Source organism: Oncorhynchus mykiss, chromosome 2 (assembly GCF_057628025.1).
Source record: "Oncorhynchus mykiss isolate SJ-2025 chromosome 2, ASM5762802v1, whole genome shotgun sequence".
In the NCBI taxonomy this organism is placed as follows: Eukaryota; Metazoa; Chordata; class Actinopteri; order Salmoniformes; family Salmonidae; genus Oncorhynchus; species Oncorhynchus mykiss.
Genome location: NC_143023.1, coordinates 1,772,501 through 1,790,229, shown reverse-complemented (window position 1 = coordinate 1,790,229; position 17,729 = coordinate 1,772,501). Strand labels below are relative to the sequence as shown.

The 17,729-nt window shown below is 47.6% G+C and overlaps 1 protein-coding gene and 1 long non-coding RNA gene across 6 annotated transcripts in view; one reads left to right on the top strand and one right to left on the bottom strand.

Annotated features, from left to right (window-relative positions):
* LOC110516483 (ankyrin repeat and IBR domain-containing protein 1) overlaps positions 1–17,729 on the top strand; it is a 74,513-nt gene that overhangs the window by 20,490 nt on the left and 36,294 nt on the right. For 2 of the 3 annotated variants that reach the window (XR_016490611.1, XM_090215909.1), the window contains exons 3-9: positions 6,417–6,717; positions 11,715–11,891; positions 12,704–12,821; positions 14,376–14,584; positions 16,382–16,470; positions 17,049–17,193; positions 17,554–17,720. Coding sequence is in view for 2 of the 3 variants with exons in the window: in XM_090215909.1 (XP_090072035.1) it covers positions 6,417–6,717; positions 11,715–11,891; positions 12,704–12,821; positions 14,376–14,584; positions 16,382–16,470; positions 17,049–17,193; positions 17,554–17,720 (1,206 nt within the window). In the remaining variant the exon portion in view is untranslated. Of the gene's footprint in view, positions 1–6,416; positions 6,718–11,714; positions 11,892–12,044; positions 12,121–12,703; positions 12,822–14,375; positions 14,585–16,381; positions 16,471–17,048; positions 17,194–17,553; positions 17,721–17,729 lie in introns of those variants that run through there. The other variant, XM_090215914.1, reaches the window with a different exon arrangement.
* LOC149984747 (uncharacterized) lies at positions 13,186–14,385 on the bottom strand. Of its 3 annotated transcripts, none has more exons than XR_016490615.1 (3): positions 13,535–13,631; positions 13,365–13,430; positions 13,186–13,312 (listed from the first exon to the last, which is right to left on the bottom strand). It is a non-coding gene; the product is annotated as an uncharacterized LOC149984747 (long non-coding RNA). The 3 variants fall into 3 exon arrangements; XR_016490614.1 differs by lacking the exon at positions 13,186–13,312 and adding an exon at positions 14,318–14,385 and having other exon boundaries at positions 13,338–13,430; positions 13,535–13,618; XR_016490612.1 differs by lacking the exon at positions 13,186–13,312 and adding an exon at positions 14,217–14,304 and having other exon boundaries at positions 13,338–13,430; positions 13,535–13,618.

Here is a 17,729-nt window from a genome sequence, read left to right as displayed (position 1 = left end):
ACTTCTTTTGACCAGGCAGCCTACATACACAGACTTGGTGTTATTGGCTGAGCCTGTCAGAGTAGCTGTGTGTACTCCTGCTTCAGCACTCTTTTGAGTTCATCACACGCCCAGAGAGACGTTTAATTCTATGCTGTTATTTGTAATCGATTGTCGGCCATCGATACTAGTGGCAGTGGTCCTCTGTAGACGGTGGTTGGTTATGACTGTGGACATGAGGGGGGGTTTTCTAGACCGTAGAGAGGATAAATGAGTCAAACGGTTAAAGTCAGATAAGAGTGTTTTCATCGTAACAACAGTGGAGCTGACATTAGCCCCTGGCCTAACCATTACTGTGGAGAACAACCGCCATCTTGTCTGTTAACTGTTCCCACAGGATTGCTACTCTGACCGACGCCCCCCCCCGTGAATCACGAACAAATTGATATTTCACTTTGCCGAACCATGATGAGTTACGGGCTGCGGTTTCTCCGTGTCCACAGCCTCTGGGAGGCTACTGTTGAGTCAGTGGGAGAATCTCAATTTGCTCACGTCCTCTCTCCTCACTTCCTTCTCAAAACCTTTGATTTGGAGGAGAAAGGTCAGAAGGAATGGACCTCTGGCTTTCACATCCAATGGGTTTTGAGAATGCATTTGAGATTCTCCCATTGACTCAAGAGTAGCCTTCCATCAGCTTACCAAAGGGTTGTACCACAGTAGAAAACTGTGTGTCTGGTAGCTCGGGGGCCGTCAATGAGTAGCTCTCAAGTAGATACTGAGAAATATTCACTAGACCTTAATACTACATGATTAAACCTGTATATATAAAAAATATAAAACATCATTTTATCATTTTTTTTGCTATCTATTTTACCCCTACATCAATTGGTTAAATCACATTATTTAAAATGTTTTCATTCAGTTACTAAAGTAACAGTCCTGGCTGAGCCCCGATATGTGCTTCGCGGTTACGATGTCGCCTGTATACGCCTACTGGCAATGAAAAAATTAAAAAGCACAGGATATTTAGTCTCTGCTTTGGTAAGTAAAATCTCGACCAAATAAGCCATTTCTACCCTTGTCACTTTTTTTAAATAGATTTAAATACAGGAAAATGATTTGGTGGAATGTGCTCAGAATTTTTTTTTTCATTTTTTTCTTGAAGCCAATGTTAATTTGCTTCATCTCCAGTGTTCCATAGTCCTACATGTTGACTCTAGTGGTCCATATTCCTACATGTTGACTCTGCTGGTCCGTAGGCCTACATGTTGACTCTGCTGGTCCGTAGGCCTACATGTTGACTCTGCTGGGGCGTAGGCCTACATGTTGACTCTGCTGGTCCGTAGGCCTACATGTTGACTCTGCTGGTCCGTAGGCCTACATGTTGACTCTGCTGGGGCGTAGGCCTACATGTTGACTCTGCTGGTCCGTAGGCCTACATGTTGACTCTGCTGGTCCGTAGGCCTACATGTTGACTGCTGGTCCGTAGGCCTACATGTTGACTCTGCTGGTCCGTAGGCCTACATGTTGACTCTGCTGGTCCGTAGGCCTACATGTTGACTCTGCTGGTCCGTAGGCCTACATGTTGACTCTCTGCTGGTCCGTAGGCCTACATGTTGACTCTGCTGGTCCGTAGACCTACATGTTGACTCTGCTGGTTCGTAGGCCTACATGTTGACTCTGCTGGTCCGTAGTCCTACATGTTGACTCTAGTGGTCTACATGTTGACTCTGCTTGTCCGTAGTCCTACGTGTTGACTCTGCTGGTCCGTAGGCCTATGTGTTGACTCTGCTGGTCCGTAGCCCTACATGTTGACTCTGCTGGTCCGTAGACCTACGTGTTGACTCTGCTGGTCCGTAGGCCTATGTGTTGACTCTGCTGGTCCGTAGCCCTACATGTTGACTCTGCTGGTCCGTAGACCTACGTGTTGACTCTGCTGGTCCGTAGGCCTATGTGTTGACTCTGCTGGTCCGTAGGCCTACGTGTTGACTCTGCTGGTTCGTAGGCCTACTTGTTTTTCAAGGCATTGGAAAAGCTCCCTCGTCTTTGTGCTTGAAATTGCAACTTATTATGTGACTTGTTAAGCAAAGTTTTACTCCTTGAGCTTATTTAGGCTTGTAATAACAAGGGGTTTGTGTACTTCTTTACTCAAGACATTTCAGCTTTTCATTCATAATTAATGGGTGAAATTCCACTTCAACATTATGCGGTATTGTGTGTAGGTCAGAGATGACAACATCTGAATTGAATCCATTTTTTAAATTCAGGCTTAACACAACAAAATGTGGAGAAAGTCAAGGGGTGTGAATATTTTTTTGAAGGCTCTGTATATATGAGGAAATGTAGCGATTTTTTATGATTTGTTATCTGTGATGGTTATGATACATTAGGCATGGTTGAGCTCTGTTGGCTTATAGGCCTAGATAAAGGCACCATTACATTTTTTATTATTTGAGTACTCGTTCAATATAATTAGTGGCAGAACCTAAGAAAAATAGGTGTGTTCTGTTCAGAAATATGGTTTAAAATGAATACATTTAAAATGTTTTAATTATATTATCATTTTTAAAGACAATTGCACCCCCACTTTCAGACAGTCAGGTGGTCATGATGTAGGGCAGTCCCCGAAGGGACTCTTCTCATCAACTGGATGCAAGACTATCATCTGTGTTCTCTTAGGAACTCAGCATTCTCTGTGTTCTCTTAGGAATTCAGCATTCTCTGCGTTCTCTTAGGAATTCAGCATTCTCTGTGTTCTCTTAGGAATTCAGCATTCTTTGTGTTCTCTTAGGAATTCAGCATTCTCTGTGTTCTCTTAGGAATTCAGCATTCTCTGCGTTCTCTTAGGAATTCTTCATTCTCTGTGTTCTCTTAGGAATTCAGCATTCTCTGTGTTCTCTTAGGAATTCAGCATTCTCTGCGTTCTCTTAGGATTTCAGCATTCTCTTCGTTCTCTTAGGATTTCAGCATTCTCTGCGTTCTCTTAGGAATTCAACATTCTCTGCGTTCCCTTAGGAATTCAACATTCTCTTCGTTCTCTTAGGAATTCAGCATTCTCTTTGTTCTCTTAAGAATTCAGCATTCTCTTCGTTCTCTTAGGAATTCAGCATTCTCTGTGTTCTCTTAGGAATTCAACATTCTCCATGTTCTCTTAGGAATTCAGCATTCTCTTAGGAATTCAGCATTCTCTTCGTTCTCTTAGGAATTCAACATTCTCTTCGTTCTCTTAGGAATTCAGCATTCTCTTCGTTCTCTTAGGAATTCAGCATTCTCTGCGTTCTCTTAGGAATTCTTCATTCTCTGTGTTCTCTTAGGAATTCAGCATTCTCTGTGTTCTCTTAGGAATTCAGCATTCTCTGCGTTCTCTTAGGATTTCAGCATTCTCTTCGTTCTCTTAGGATTTCAGCATTCTCTGCGTTCTCTTAGGAATTCAACATTCTCTGCGTTCCCTTAGGAATTCAACATTCTCTTCGTTCTCTTAGGAATTCAGCATTCTCTTTGTTCTCTTAAGAATTCAGCATTCTCTTCGTTCTCTTAGGAATTCAGCATTCTCTGTGTTCTCTTAGGAATTCAACATTCTCCATGTTCTCTTAGGAATTCAGCATTCTCTTAGGAATTCAGCATTCTCTTCGTTCTCTTAGGAATTCAACATTCTCTTCGTTCTCTTAGGAATTCAGCATTCTCTGTGTTCTCTTAGGAATTCAACATTCTCTGTGTTCTCTTAGGAATTCAACATTCTCTGTGTTCTCTTAGGAATTCAGCGTTCTCTTAGGAATTCAGCATTCTCTTCGTTCTCGTAGGAATTCAGCATTCTCTGTGTTGATCTCTCCAACCCCCTCTGAGGAGCTGAGGTTACATCCTATTGGTTTGATATCTGAGGTTAACTTTTACAGTAATACTATTGGTCAACGAGTCAGAATTTGAATCCAAACAACTCAGATGTTATGAAGGTGTCTTAGATTCATTGTTCTTTCTCTTATGTTCCTGACTTGCTGTGGTGAGAAACCAACACTCATTCTTCTTCTCTCCCATGACCTCTGGGCCCTGGCACGAGCCATGGTTTCTTCATCTCTCCCGTGACCTCTGGGCCCTGGCACGAGCCATGGTTTCTTCTTCTCTCCCATGACCTCTGGGCCCTGGCACGAGCCATGGTTTCTTCATCTCTCCCATGACCTCTGGTCCCTGGCATTCTTCATCTCTCCCATGACCTCTGGGCCCTGGCACGAGCCATGGTTTCTTCATCTCTCCCATGACCTCTGGGCCCTGGCACGAGCCATGGTTTCTTCATCTCTCCCATGACCTCTGGGCCCTGGCACGAGCCATGGTTTCTTCATCTCTCCCATGACCTCTGGGCCCTGGCACGAGCCATGGTTTCTTCATCTCTCCCATGACCTCTGGGCTGTGGCACGAGCCATGGTTTCTTCATCTCTCCCATGACCTCTGGGCCCTGGCACGAGCCATGGTTTCTTCATTTCTCCCGTGACCTCTGTTCTCAACTGGCCTACCTGGTTAAATAAAGGTGTTCTCAACGGGCCGACCTGGTTAATTAAAGGTGAAATACGGGCCGACCTGGTTAAATAAAGGTGAAATACGGGCCGACCTGGTTAAATAAAGGTGAAATACGGGCCTTCCTGGTTAAATGAGGGTGAAATACGGAACGACCTGGTTAAATAAAGGTGAAATACGGGCCGACCTGGTTAAATAAAGGTGAAATACGGGCCTTCCTGGTTAAATGAGGGTGAAATACGGAACGACCTGGTTAAATAAAGGTGAAATACGGGCCGACCTGGTTAAATAAAGGTGAAATACGGGCCGACCTGGTTAAATAAAGGTGAAATACGGGCCGACCTGGATAAATAAAGGTGAAATACGGGCCGACCTGGTTAAATAAAGGTGAAATCTGGGCCGACCTGGTTAAATAAAGGTGAAATACGGGCCGACCTGGTTAAATAAAGGTGAAATACGGGCCGACCTGGTTAAATAAAGGTGAAATACGGGCCTTCCTGGTTAAATGAGGGTGAAATACGGAACGACCTGGTTAAATAAAGGTGAAATACGGGCCGACCTGGTTAAATAAAGGTGAAATACCTGGTTAAATAAAGGTGAAATACGGGCCGACCTGGATAAATAAAGGTGAAATACGGGCCGACCTGGTTAAATAAAGGTGAAATCTGGGCCGACCTGGTTAAATAAAGGTGAAATACGGGCCGACCTGGTTAAATAAAGGTGAAATACGGGCCGACCTGGTTAAATAAAGGTGAAATACGGGCCGACCTGGTTAAATAAAGGTGAAATACGGGCCGACCTGGTTAAATAAAGGTGAAATACGGGCCGACCTGGTTAAATAAAGGTGAAATCTGGGCCGACCTGGTTAAATAAAGGTGAAATCTGGGCCGACCTGGTTAAATAAAGGTGAAATACGGGCCGACCTGGTTAAATAACGGTGAAATACGGGCCGACCTGGTTAAATAAAGGTGAAATACGGGCCGACCTGGTTAAATAAAGGTGAAATACGGGCCGACCTGGTTAAATAAAGGTGAAATACGGGCCGACCTGGTTAAATAAAGGTGAAATACGGGCCGACCTGGTTAAATAAAGGTGAAATCTGGGCCGACCTGGTTAAATAAAGGTGAAATCTGGGCCGACCTGGTTAAATAAAGGTGAAATACGGGCCGACCTGGTTAAATAAAGGTGAAATACGGGCCGACCTGGTTAAATAAAGGTGAAATACGGGCCGACCTGGTTAAATAAAGGTGAAATCTGGGCCGACCTGGTTAAATAAAGGTGAAATACGGTCCGACCTGGTTAAATAAAGGTGAAATAAAACTGTAGTCTTTTGTATATTGCTATTCTTCATTATAGAGTCAGATCAAGATTTTAATAGGCTAGTCATCTCATGTGAGGTGTGTGTGTGTGTGTGTTTGCAAATAAATAATTTGCAAATAAATTCATTAAAAATCCTACAATGTGATTTTCTGGAATTTTTTTTCTCTCATTTTGTCTGTCACAGTTGAAGTGTTCCTATGATGAAAATTACAGGCCTCTCTCATCTTTTTAAGTGGGAGAAATTGCACAATTGGTGGCTGACTAAATACTTTTTTGCCCCACTGTGTATATATATACTGTATATACACATCAAATATGACTTCACTATAGTAAAATAGTCTGAGTGCTAGCATGCTAGCCGTTCCCATAGACTTCCAGCCATTGCGCTAACACTAGTTAGCATTGGAAAGTGAAACTACCTCTAACTTCCTTCATACTGGATGGAGAGACATCAAAAATGGTATCCACAAGTTCATCTGAATCTGGGGAAGTAGACGTAGAGCCTCATTGCCAAAATCCTGAACAATCCCTTTAAGGGTGATGGTGAAATTTTCAAAACGGTCATATAAGTACCAAGTAAACCATGTCCCCTCCCCTCCCCTCTCCACCAGGTCCTTTCTCTTCAGTAAGGACGGCAACCCCAACAAGCGTAACGTTCACAATGAGACGTCCCTCCATCTCCTCTGTATGGGCCCCCAGATCCTAATGGGGGAGGGGCCTCTGCAGCCGCGGCTGGCCCGGCCCGAGCTGGACGAGATGAAGAGGGCAGAGTGTCTCCAGATCATCCTGAAATGGACCGGAGCCAAGCTGGACCAGGGAGAGTATGAGAACGCCAACGTCAACTCCACTGACAACAAGAAGAACACATCGCTGCACTACGCAGCCGCCTCGGGGTTGAAGAAGTGTGTTGAGGTGCGAACCCCTTCTCATAGCCCCGCCCCTTAGACACTTCTCATAGCCCCGCCCCTTAGACACTTCTCATAGCCCTGCCCCTTAGACACTTCTCATAGCCCCGCCCCTTAGACACTTCTCATAGCCCTGCCCCTTAGACACTTCTCATAGCCCTGCCCCTTAGACACTTCTCATAGCCCTGCCCCTTAGACACTTCTCATAGCCCCGCCCCTTAGACACTTCTCATAGCCCCGCCCCTTAGACACTTCTCATAGCCCTGCCCCTTAGACACTTCCCATAGCCCTGCCCCTTAGACACTTCTCATAGCCCTGCCCCTTAGACACTTCTCATAGCCCTGCCCCTTAGACACTTCTCATAGCCCTGCCCCTTAGACACTTCTCATAGCCCTGGCCCTTAGACACTTCTCATAGCCCTGGCCCTTAGACACTTCTCATAGCCCTGCCCCTTAGACACTTCTCATAGCCCTAACTCATAGACACTTCTCATAGCCCTGCCCCTTAGACACTTCTCATAGCCCTGCCCCTTAGACACTTCTCATAGCCCTGCCCCTTAGACACTTCTCATAGCCCTGCCCCTTAGACACTTCTCATAGCCCTGCCCCTTAGACACTTCTCATAGTCCTGCCCCTTAGACACTTCTCATAGCCCTGCCCCTTAGACACTTCTCATAGCCCCGCCCCTTAGACACTTCTCATAGCCCTGCCCCTTAGACACTTCTCATAGCCCTACCCCATAGCCCTGCCCCTTAGACACTTCTCATAGCCCTGCCCCTTAGACACTTCTCATAGCCCTGCCCCTTAGACACTTCTCATAGCGCTACCCCTTAGACACTTCCCATAGCCCTGCCCCTTAGACACTTCTCATAGCCCTGCCCCTTAGACACTTCTCATAGCCCTGCCCCTTAGACACTTCTCATAGCCCTGCCCCTTAGACACTTCCCATAGCCCTACCCCTTAGACACTTCCCATAGCCCTGCCCCTTAGACACTTCTCATAGCCCTGCCCCTTAGACACTTCTCATAGCCCTGCCCCTTAGACACTTCTCATAGCCCTGCCCCTTAGACACTTCTCATAGCCCCGCCCCTTAAACACTTCTCATAGCCCTGCCCCTTAGACACTTCCCATAGCCCTGCCCCTTAGACACTTCTCATAGCCCTGCCCCTTAGACACTTCTCATAGCCCTGCCCCTTAGACACTTCTCATAGCCCTGCCCCTTAGACACTTCTCATAGCCCTGCCCCTTAGACACTTCTCATAGTCCTGCCCCTTAGACACTTCCCATAGCCCTGCCCCTTAGACACTTCTCATAGCCCTGCCCCTTAGACACTTCTCATAGCCCTGCCCCTTAGACACTTCTCATAGCCCTGCCCCTTAGACACTTCTCATAGCCCTGCCCCTTAGACACTTCTCATAGCCCTGCCCCTTAGACACTTCTCATAGCCCTACCCCTTAGACACTTCTAATAGCCCTACCCCATAGCCCTGCCCCTTAGACACTTCTCATAGCCCTGCCCCTTAGACACTTCTCATAGCCCTACCCCTTAGACACTTCTCATAGCCCTGCCCCTTAGACACTTCTCATAGCCCTGCCCCTTAGACACTTCTCATAGCCCTGCCCCTTAGACACTTCTCATAGCCCTGCCCCTTAGACACTTCTCATAGTCCTGCCCCTTAGACACTTCTCATAGCCCTGCCCCTTAGACACTTCTCATAGCCCTGCCCCTTAGACACTTCCCATAGCCCTGCCCCTTAGACACTTCTAATAGCCCTACCCCATAGCCCTGCCCCTTAGACACTTCTCATAGCCCTGCCCCTTAGACACTTCCCATAGCCCTACCCCTTAGACACTTCCCATAGCCCTACCCCTTAGACACTTCCCATAGCCCTGCCCCTTAGACACTTCTCATAGCCCTGCCCCTTAGACACTTCTCATAGCCCTGCCCCTTAGACACTTCTCATAGCCCTGCCCCTTAGACACTTCCCATAGCCCTACCCCTTAGACACTTCCCATAGCCCTGCCCCTTAGACACTTCTCATAGCCCTGCCCCTTAGACACTTCTCATAGCCCTGCCCCTTAGACACTTCTCATAGCCCTGCCCCTTAGACACTTCTCATAGCCCTGCCCCTTAGACACTTCTCATAGCCCTACCCCATAGCCCTGCCCCTTAGACACTTCTCATAGCCCTACCCCATAGCCCTGCCCCTTAGACACTTCTCATAGCCCTGCCCCTTAGACACTTCTCATAGCCCTGCCCCTTAGACACTTCTCATAGCCCTACCCCTTAGACACTTCTCATAGCCCTACCCCATAGCCCTACCCCTTAGACACTTCTCATAGCCCTGCCCCTTAGACACTTCTCATAGCCCTGCCCCTTAGACACTTCTCATAGCCCTACCCCTTAGACACTTCTCATAGCCCTACCCCTTAGACACTTCTCATAGCCCTGCCCCTTAGACACTTCTCATAGCCCTGCCCCTTAGACACTTCTCATAGCCCTGCCCCTTAGACACTTCTCATAGCCCTACCCCTTAGACACTTCTCATAGCCCTGCCCCTTAGACACTTCTCATAGCCCTACCCCATAGCCCTACCCCTTAGACACTTCTCATAGCCCTGCCCCTTAGACACTTCTCATAGTGCTACCCCATAGACACTTCCCATAGCCCTGCCCCTTAGACACTTCTCATAGCCCTGCCCCTTAGACACTTCTCATAGCCCTGCCCCTTAGACACTTCTCATAGCCCTACCCCTTAGACACTTCCCATAGCCCTGCCCCTTAGACACTTCTAATAGCCCTACCCCATAGCCCTACCCCTTAGACACTTCTCATAGCCCTGCCCCTTAGACACTTCTCATAGTGCTACCCCATAGACACTTCCCATAGCCCTGCCCCTTAGACACTTCTCATAGCCCTGCCCCTTAGACACTTCTCATAGCGCAACCCCTTAGACACTTCTCATAGCGCTGCCCCTTAGACACATCCTATAGCCCTGCCCCTTAGACACTTCTACTAGTCACTTCCCATAGCCCTACCACATAGCCCTAACCCGTAGGCACTTCCCATAGCCCTACCATATAGCCCTGCCCCTTAGACACTTCCCATAGCCCTGCCCCTTAGACACTTCTCATAGCCCTACCCCTTAAACACTTCTCATAGCCCTGCCCCTTAGACACTTCCCATAGCCCTACCCCATAGCCCTGCCCCTTAGACACTTCCCATAGCCCTGCCCCTTAGACACTTCTCATAGCCCTGCCCCTTAGACACTTCTCATAGCCCTGCCCCTTAGACACTTCTCATAGCCCTACCCCTTAGACACTTCTCATAGCCCTGCCCCTTAGACACTTCTCATAGCCCTGCCCCTTAGACACTTCTCATAGCGCTACCCCTTAGACACTTCTCATAGCGCTGCCCCTTAGACACTTCCTATAGCCCTGCCCCTTAGACACTTCTCATAGCCCTGCCCCTTAGACACTTCCCATAGCCCTGCCCCTTAGACACTTCCCATAGCCCTACCCCTTAGACACTTCCCATAGCCCTGCCCCATAGACACTTCCCATAGCCCTACCCCATAGCCCTGCCCCTTAGACACTTCTCATAGCCCTACCCCATAGACACTTCCCATAGCCCTGCCCCATAGACACTTGTTCCCTAAATCCCCTTTCCCAAGCCAGGGCTCTCCAACCCTGTTCCAGGAGAGCTACCCTCCTGTAGGTTTTCACTTCAACCTGATTTAAAAAAAATGAACTGCTAATTATTAGAATCAGGTGTGCTAGATTAGGGTTGGAGTGAACCTATAGGACTGTAGTTCTCCAGGAACAGGGTTGGAGTGAACCTATAGGACTGTAGTTCTACAGGAATAGGGTTGGAGTGAACCTATAGGATGGTAGTTCTCCAGGAACAGACTTGGAGTGAACCTATATGACTGTAGTTCTACAGGAACAGGCTTGGAGTGAACCTATAGGATGGTAGTTCTCCAGGAACAGGCTTGGAGTGAACCTATAGGACTGTAGTTCTCCAGGAACAGGCTTGGAGTGAACCTAAATGACTGTAGTTCTACAGGAACAGGCTTGGAGTGAACCTATAGGACTGTAGTTCTCCAGGAACAGGTTTGGAGTGAACCTAAATGACTGTAGTTCTACAGGAACAGGCTTGGAGTGAACCTATAGGACTGTAGCTCTCCAGGAACAGGGTTGGAGTGAACCTATAGGACTGTAGTTCTACAGGAACAGGGTTGGAGTGAACCTATAGGATGGTAGTTCTCCAGGAACAGACTTGGAGTGAACCTATATGACTGTAGTTCTACAGGAACAGGCTTGGAGTGAACCTATAGGATGGTAGTTCTCCAGGAACAGGCTTGGAGTGAACCTATAGGACTGTAGTTCTCCAGGAACAGGCTTGGAGTGAACCTATATGACTGTAGTTCTACAGGAACAGGCTTGGAGTGAACCTATAGGATGGTAGTTCTCCAGGAACAGGCTTGGAGTGAACCTATAGGAGGTAGTTCTCCAGGAACAGGCTTGGTGTGAACCTATAGGACTGTAGCTCTACAGGAACAGGCTTGGGGAAGCCCTGTCCTGGGCACCTCTGTAGATCTGATCAGATTTCACAACAAGGAAAATCTGTCTTGTTGATTTTCCTCTTAACATCTCATATACAGGTAACTGCCAAGATAAAGGAAACACTGAATGAGGGATACAAAGTATATTGAAAGTAGCTGCTTCCACACAGCTGTGGTTCCTGTGTTTTAATTAAACCCCACCTTTTTGACTATTCTTTCTCTCTTTCCAATGAATGCCATGTCTCTTCTCTTCTCTCTCTCTCTCTCTGTCTATCTCTCTCTGTCTCTCTGTCTCTCTCTCCTCTCTCCTCTCTCTCCTGTCTCTCCTGTCTCTCCTCTCTCTCTCTCCTCTCTCTCCTCTCTCTACTGTCTCTCCTCTCTCTCTCTCCTCTCTCCTCTCTTTCTCTCCTCTCTCTCCTCTCTCTCTCTGTCCTCCTTCTAGATTCTAGTAAATAGGGAAGCGGACCTGTTTGCGGAGAATGAAGACCGTGAGACGCCGTGTGACTGTGCAGAGAAGCAGCATTACAAGGAGCTGGCCCTCAGCCTGGAGTCTCGGATGGTCTTCAGCCTGGCCCCAGAGAGCATAGAGGCAGAGTACACTGCTCTGGACCACAGAGAGGTAGGCTAGATACTAGAAATCCCTACTGTAGTGTAGTTACATCACCATGTCTTCAGTCTGGTCCCAGAGAGCATAGAGGCAGAGTACACTGCTCTGGACCACAGAGAGGTAGGCTAGATACTAGATATCCCTACTGTAGAGAGATACTGTAGTGTAGTTACCTCACCATGTCGTCAGTCTGGTCCCAGAAGGCATAGAGGCAGAGTACACTGCTCTGGACCACAGAGAGGTAGGCTAAATACTAGATATCCCTACTGTAGAGAGATACTGTAGTGTAGTTACCTCACCATGTCGTCAGTCTGATCCCAGAAGGCATAGAGGCAGAGTATACTGCTCTGGACCACAGAGAGGTAGGCTAAATACTAGATATCCTTACTGTAGTGTAGTTACCTCACCATGTCGTCAGTCTGGCCCCAGAAGGCATAGAGAAGGTATTTTTCAATACAGTCTTTGACTGCAGTCCAATGTTGTTGTAGGAAATGAGCTGACCACTTGAACAGCCAGGCAGAACTGTCAACTGCTGGGCTATTGGCCACACTATAGAAACATTATTAGTGTTGGAGTCCCATGCATGTGACTGTCCTGCTCTCTGTCTCTGTCTCTCTCGTCTGTCTGTCTCTCGTCTCTCCACTCGGTGTGTGTCTCTCTCTCTCTGTCTCTGTCTCTCTCGTCTCTCCACTCTGTCTGTCTCTCTCTGTGTCTGTCTCTCTCTGTGTCTGTCTCTCACTGTGTCTGTCTCTCTCTGTGTCTGTCTGTTTCTGTGTCTGTCTCTCTCTCTCGCTCTCTCTCTCTCTGTCTCTCTCTCCCTCCAGATATACGAGGGTCTGAGGCCTCAGGAGCTGCGTCGTCTGAAGGACATGCTGATAGTGGAGACGGCAGACATGCTGCAGACCCCTCTCTTTACTGCTGAGGCTCTGCTTAGAGCACATGGTATGGACCACACACACACACCTGCCTACCTGCCTACCTGCCTACCTACCTACCTACCTACTTACTTACTTACTTACTTACTTACTTACTTACCTTCTTCCTTCCTTCCTTCCTTCCTTTCTTCCTTCCTTCCTTCCTTCCTTCCTTTTTACCCTGCTGCTACTCGCTGTTTATTATCAATGCCTGGTCACTTTGCAAATGACCTCGACTAACCTTTACCCCCACACGTTGACTCAGTAGGTACTAGGATCCTCCTGGGACCTAGAGGACCTAGGACCTAGAGAACCTGCTGTAGACTGGGACAGAGAGAACCTGCTCTAGACTGGGACCTAGAGAACCTGCTGTAGACTGGGACCTAGAGAACCTGCTGTAGACTGGGACAGAGGGAACCTGCTGTAGGATGTAGTGGAGAGTACAGCCTTAAGATTGTAAAGGATATGATCTAACTAGTGTTTTCTATCTCTCCTGCTGTAGACTGGGACCTAGAGAACCTGCTGTAGACTGGGACCTAGAGAACCTGCTGTAGACTGGGACCTAGAGAACCTGCTGTAGACTGTAAAGGATATGATCTAACTAGTGTTTTCTATCTCTCCTGCTGTAGACTGGGACCTAGAGAACCTGCTGTAGACTGGGACCTAGAGAACCTGCTGTAGACTGGGACAGAGAGAACCTGCTGTAGACTGGGACCTAGAGAACCTGCTGTAGACTGGGACAGAGAGAACCTGCTGTAGACTGTAAAGGATATGATCTAACTAGTGTTTTCTATCTCTCCTGCTGTAGACTGGGACCTAGAGAACCTGCTGTAGACTGGGACCTAGAGAACCTGCTGTAGACTGGGACCTAGAGAACCTGCTGTAGACTGGGACCTAGAGAACCTGCTGTAGACTGGGACCTAGAGAACCTGCTGTAGACTGGGACCTAGAGAACCTGCTGTAGACTGGGACCTAGAGAACCTGCTGTAGACTGGGACAGATGGAACCTGCTGTAGACTGGGACAGAGAGAACCTGCTGTAGACTGGGACCTAGAGAACCTGCTGTAGACTGGGACCTAGAGAACCTGCTGTAGACTGGGACCTAGAGAACCTGCTGTAGACTGGGACCTAGAGAACCTGCTGTAGACTGGGACCTAGAGAACCTGCTGTAGACTGGGACCTAGAGAACCTGCTGTAGACTGGGACAGAGGGAACCTGCTGTAGACTGGGACAGAGAGAACCTGCTGTAGACTGGGACCTAGAGAACCTGCTGTAGACTGGGACCTAGAGAACCTGCTGTAGACTGGGACCTAGAGAACCTGCTGTAGACTGGGACCTAGAGAACCTGCTGTAGACTGGGACCTAGAGAACCTGCTGTAGACTGGGACCTAGAGAACCTGCTGTAGACTGGGACCTAGAGAACCTCCTGTAGACTGTAAAGGATATGATCTAACTAGTGTTTTCTATCTCTCCTGCTGTAGACTGGGACAGGGAGAACCTGCTGTAGACTGGGACCTAGAGAACCTGCTGTAGACTGTAAAGGATATGATCTAACTAGTGTTTTCTATCTCTCCTGCTGTAGACTGGGACAGGGAGAACCTGCTGGAGGCCTGGATGTCTAACGCTGAGGAATGCTGCCAGCGGTCTGGGGTCCACATGCCCAGTGCTCCTCCTAGTGGGCACAACGCCTGGGACACCCTGCCGTCCCCTCGTACCCCCAGGACCACCCGCTCCTCCATCACCTCCCCTGACGAGATCAGCCTCTCCCCCGGGGACGACGAAAGGACACCGGTGAGGGCAGGGAACACACACACACACACACACACACACACACACACACACACACACAGAGAGAGATAAAAGGTGAGCAGATGTTATTGGTCACATACACATGGTTAGCAGATGTTATTGCGGGTGTAGTGAAATGCTTGTGTTTCTAGCTCCGACAGCGTAGTAATATCTAACTAGTAATATCTAACTAGTAATATCTAACTAGTAATATCTAACTAGTAATATCTAACTAGTAATATCTAACTAGTAATATCTAGCAGTTTCACAACATATCCCCAAAATACATGTAAATATATGTAAGGATTGGATTAAGAATAGATATACCTATGTCAGAACACACACACACACACACACACACACACACACACACACACACACACACACACACACACACACACACACACAGGTGCCTATAGATTTAATCTAATCAAAGACTGGGGTGTATCTCAATAGTGTAGAGTGGCTTCCTTTCCTCTGTTGTCTCTGGTGAAAAGGAGACTCACTCCCAGTTTCATGTGTCAGAGACGAGGAAAGGAAGCCGTGAGTCAGCATTGAGACTCACTCCCAGTTTCATGTGTCGGAGACAAGGAAAGGAAGCCGTGAGTCAGTATTGAGACTCACTCCCAGTTTCATGTGTCAGAGACGAGGAAAGGAAGCCGTGAGTCAGGATTGAGACTCACTCCCATTTTCCTACAGAGACTCTAAGTGCTTATTGGGTTGTGGCATGAATCTGTCAGACAACCACGATGTGGAGAAAATCACATATCATCTCTTGGACAGGAAACTGAACTAATCAGACGTTATCAGCCGAAAAGTCCTGAACCTAACTGTTAGGCTACATGCTTTGTTGATTGACCAATTCTCTGCTCAAGGGTCCTTTCTGAAGGTTTCAGTAGACGGGATTACAAGCTTTTTTCTTTCCGGGATCAATAGAGTCGTTGTTTTAATTCCAGTGTGGTGCCTCACAGTCCATTGTTGCTCTTCAGACTCTACAACAAGGCAGCAGTGTGTGGAGTAGATCAGGCCTGGGCAAATGCATTGTGTTTTAATGGAATAGGCAGACATGTTTATTCACAATTTATGACGAACGATCTTCTCGGTTGTTCTCCACCCATCACAGATAGTCAAGTCTTAAAGAGTGTATTGGTTAATGAGAACGCTGTTACACTGTAGCCACATCCTCAAACGTATCCAAGCAGGATATTTGTGGGTTTTTAAAAAATGTAATTTGTACTAAACAGAATGTATAATATTGCCTGTCATTCTATCAGTCTTGTGTGTGTTGTTTCTCTTCTCCTGATGCTCTGACAATCTAAGCAGCTATTTCATGTGTGTTGTTTCTCTTCTCCTGATGCTCTGACAATCTAAGCAGCTATTTCATGTGTGTTGTTTCTCTTCTCCTGATGCTCTGACAATCTAAGCAGCTATTTCATGTGTGTTGTTTCTCTTCTCCTGATGCTCTGACAATCTAAGCAGCTATTTCATGTGTGTTTTTTAGTTTTGTCATTTATTTTGCTGTAAAAGAGACTTTTTTGTAATTCCTGTGAAATTCCTGTCATTCTTCCGTCCTGTGTTGTTCTCCCTGGGCCTTTTTATTTAGAAAAAAAAGTTCATAAAGATTGTTTAAGTGTTTTTATATAGATTGTCTAAACATATCGAAGCAGCTATTAAGACCATGTGAGCTGGGCCTCCCTGAAGATGAATGGCACTATGTTAACACAATCAATCATATCAATCAATCATATCAATGGATCTGTAAGCATTTACATTGCGTTCTTGTCCCTGTCTCTCCGACAGTGTGGTATCTGTATGTGCCCCCTCTCTATCTTCGAGGAACCGGTTCACATGTCGTGTGGTCACGAGTTCTGCCGAGCATGCTGGGAAGGGTGAGCTTATTCCCTTCCATAAAACAATGGCTTGGGTCCCAACTGGCACCTTCTATTCCCTACGTAGTGCACTACTTTTGACCAGTGCCCTGTTGTAAATGAAGGGCACTACATGGGGAATAGGGTGCTGTTTTGGGATGCAGGTAGTTTATCTCTGGGGTTTCTTCATTGATTTTAACGTAGTAGTTTTTTTTCCGGGGTCTAAGTGTGATTAACTGGGGGAAGATAAACCACTAGTGGGATACTTAACTCTAAACGCCTGTTTGTCTGTCTGTCGCTGTTTGTCTGTCCCTGTTTGTCTGTCTGTCTCTCTCTCTGTGTCTCTTTGTCTCTGTCTCTCTCTGTCTCTCTCTGTCTCTCTGTCTCTGTTTCTGTCTCTCTCTCTCTATCTCTCTGTCTCTGTGTCTATCTGTCTCTCTCTGTCTCTGTTTGTCTGTCTCTGTCTCTCTCTGTGTCTCTTTGTCTCTGTCTCTCTCTGTCTCTCTCTGTCTCTCTGTCTCTGTGTCTATCTGTCTCTGTCTCTCTCTGTCTCTGTGTGTGTGTGTGTGTGTGTGTGTGTGTGGGTGTGTGTGTGTCAGGTTTCTGAATCTGAAGATTCAGGAAGGGGAGGCTCACAACATCTTCTGCCCGGCGCACGACTGCTTCCAGCTGGTTCCCGTGGAGGTCATAGAGAGTGTCGTCTCCAGAGAGATGGACAAGCGCTACCTGCAGTTCGACATCAAGGTACACACACACACACACACACACACACACACACACACACACGGAGGTACACACACACACGGAGGTATACAGCAGACGGTGCTGGCCCCAACAGCAGACGGTGCTGGCCCCAACAGCAGGCGGTGCTGGCCCCAACAGCAGGCGGTGCTGGCCCCAACAGCAGGCGGCCCCAACAGCAGGCGGTGCCGGCCCCAACAGCAGGCGGTGCTGTAATGATCCCCGCAGTCCTAAGTGGCACAGATGTTGCAGTTTTAGAAATGTTTCAACTATGTTCCAAAACACTGCTCTCTCTTCCTCAGTCCTGGAGCTAAATATCGATACTGTATCCATGTGTTTTTAGAAACATTTTCTTTCCCCCAGGCGTTTGTGGAGAACAACCCAGCTATCCGCTGGTGTCCCAAGGCGGGCTGTGAGCGGGCGGTGCGTCTCTCATCCCGGGGTCCGGGTAGCAGCTCCTCGGACCCGTTCAGTCTACCTCTCCTCAGAGCGCCCGCTGTGGACTGTGGCAAGGGACACGTCTTCTGTTGGTCAGTTCT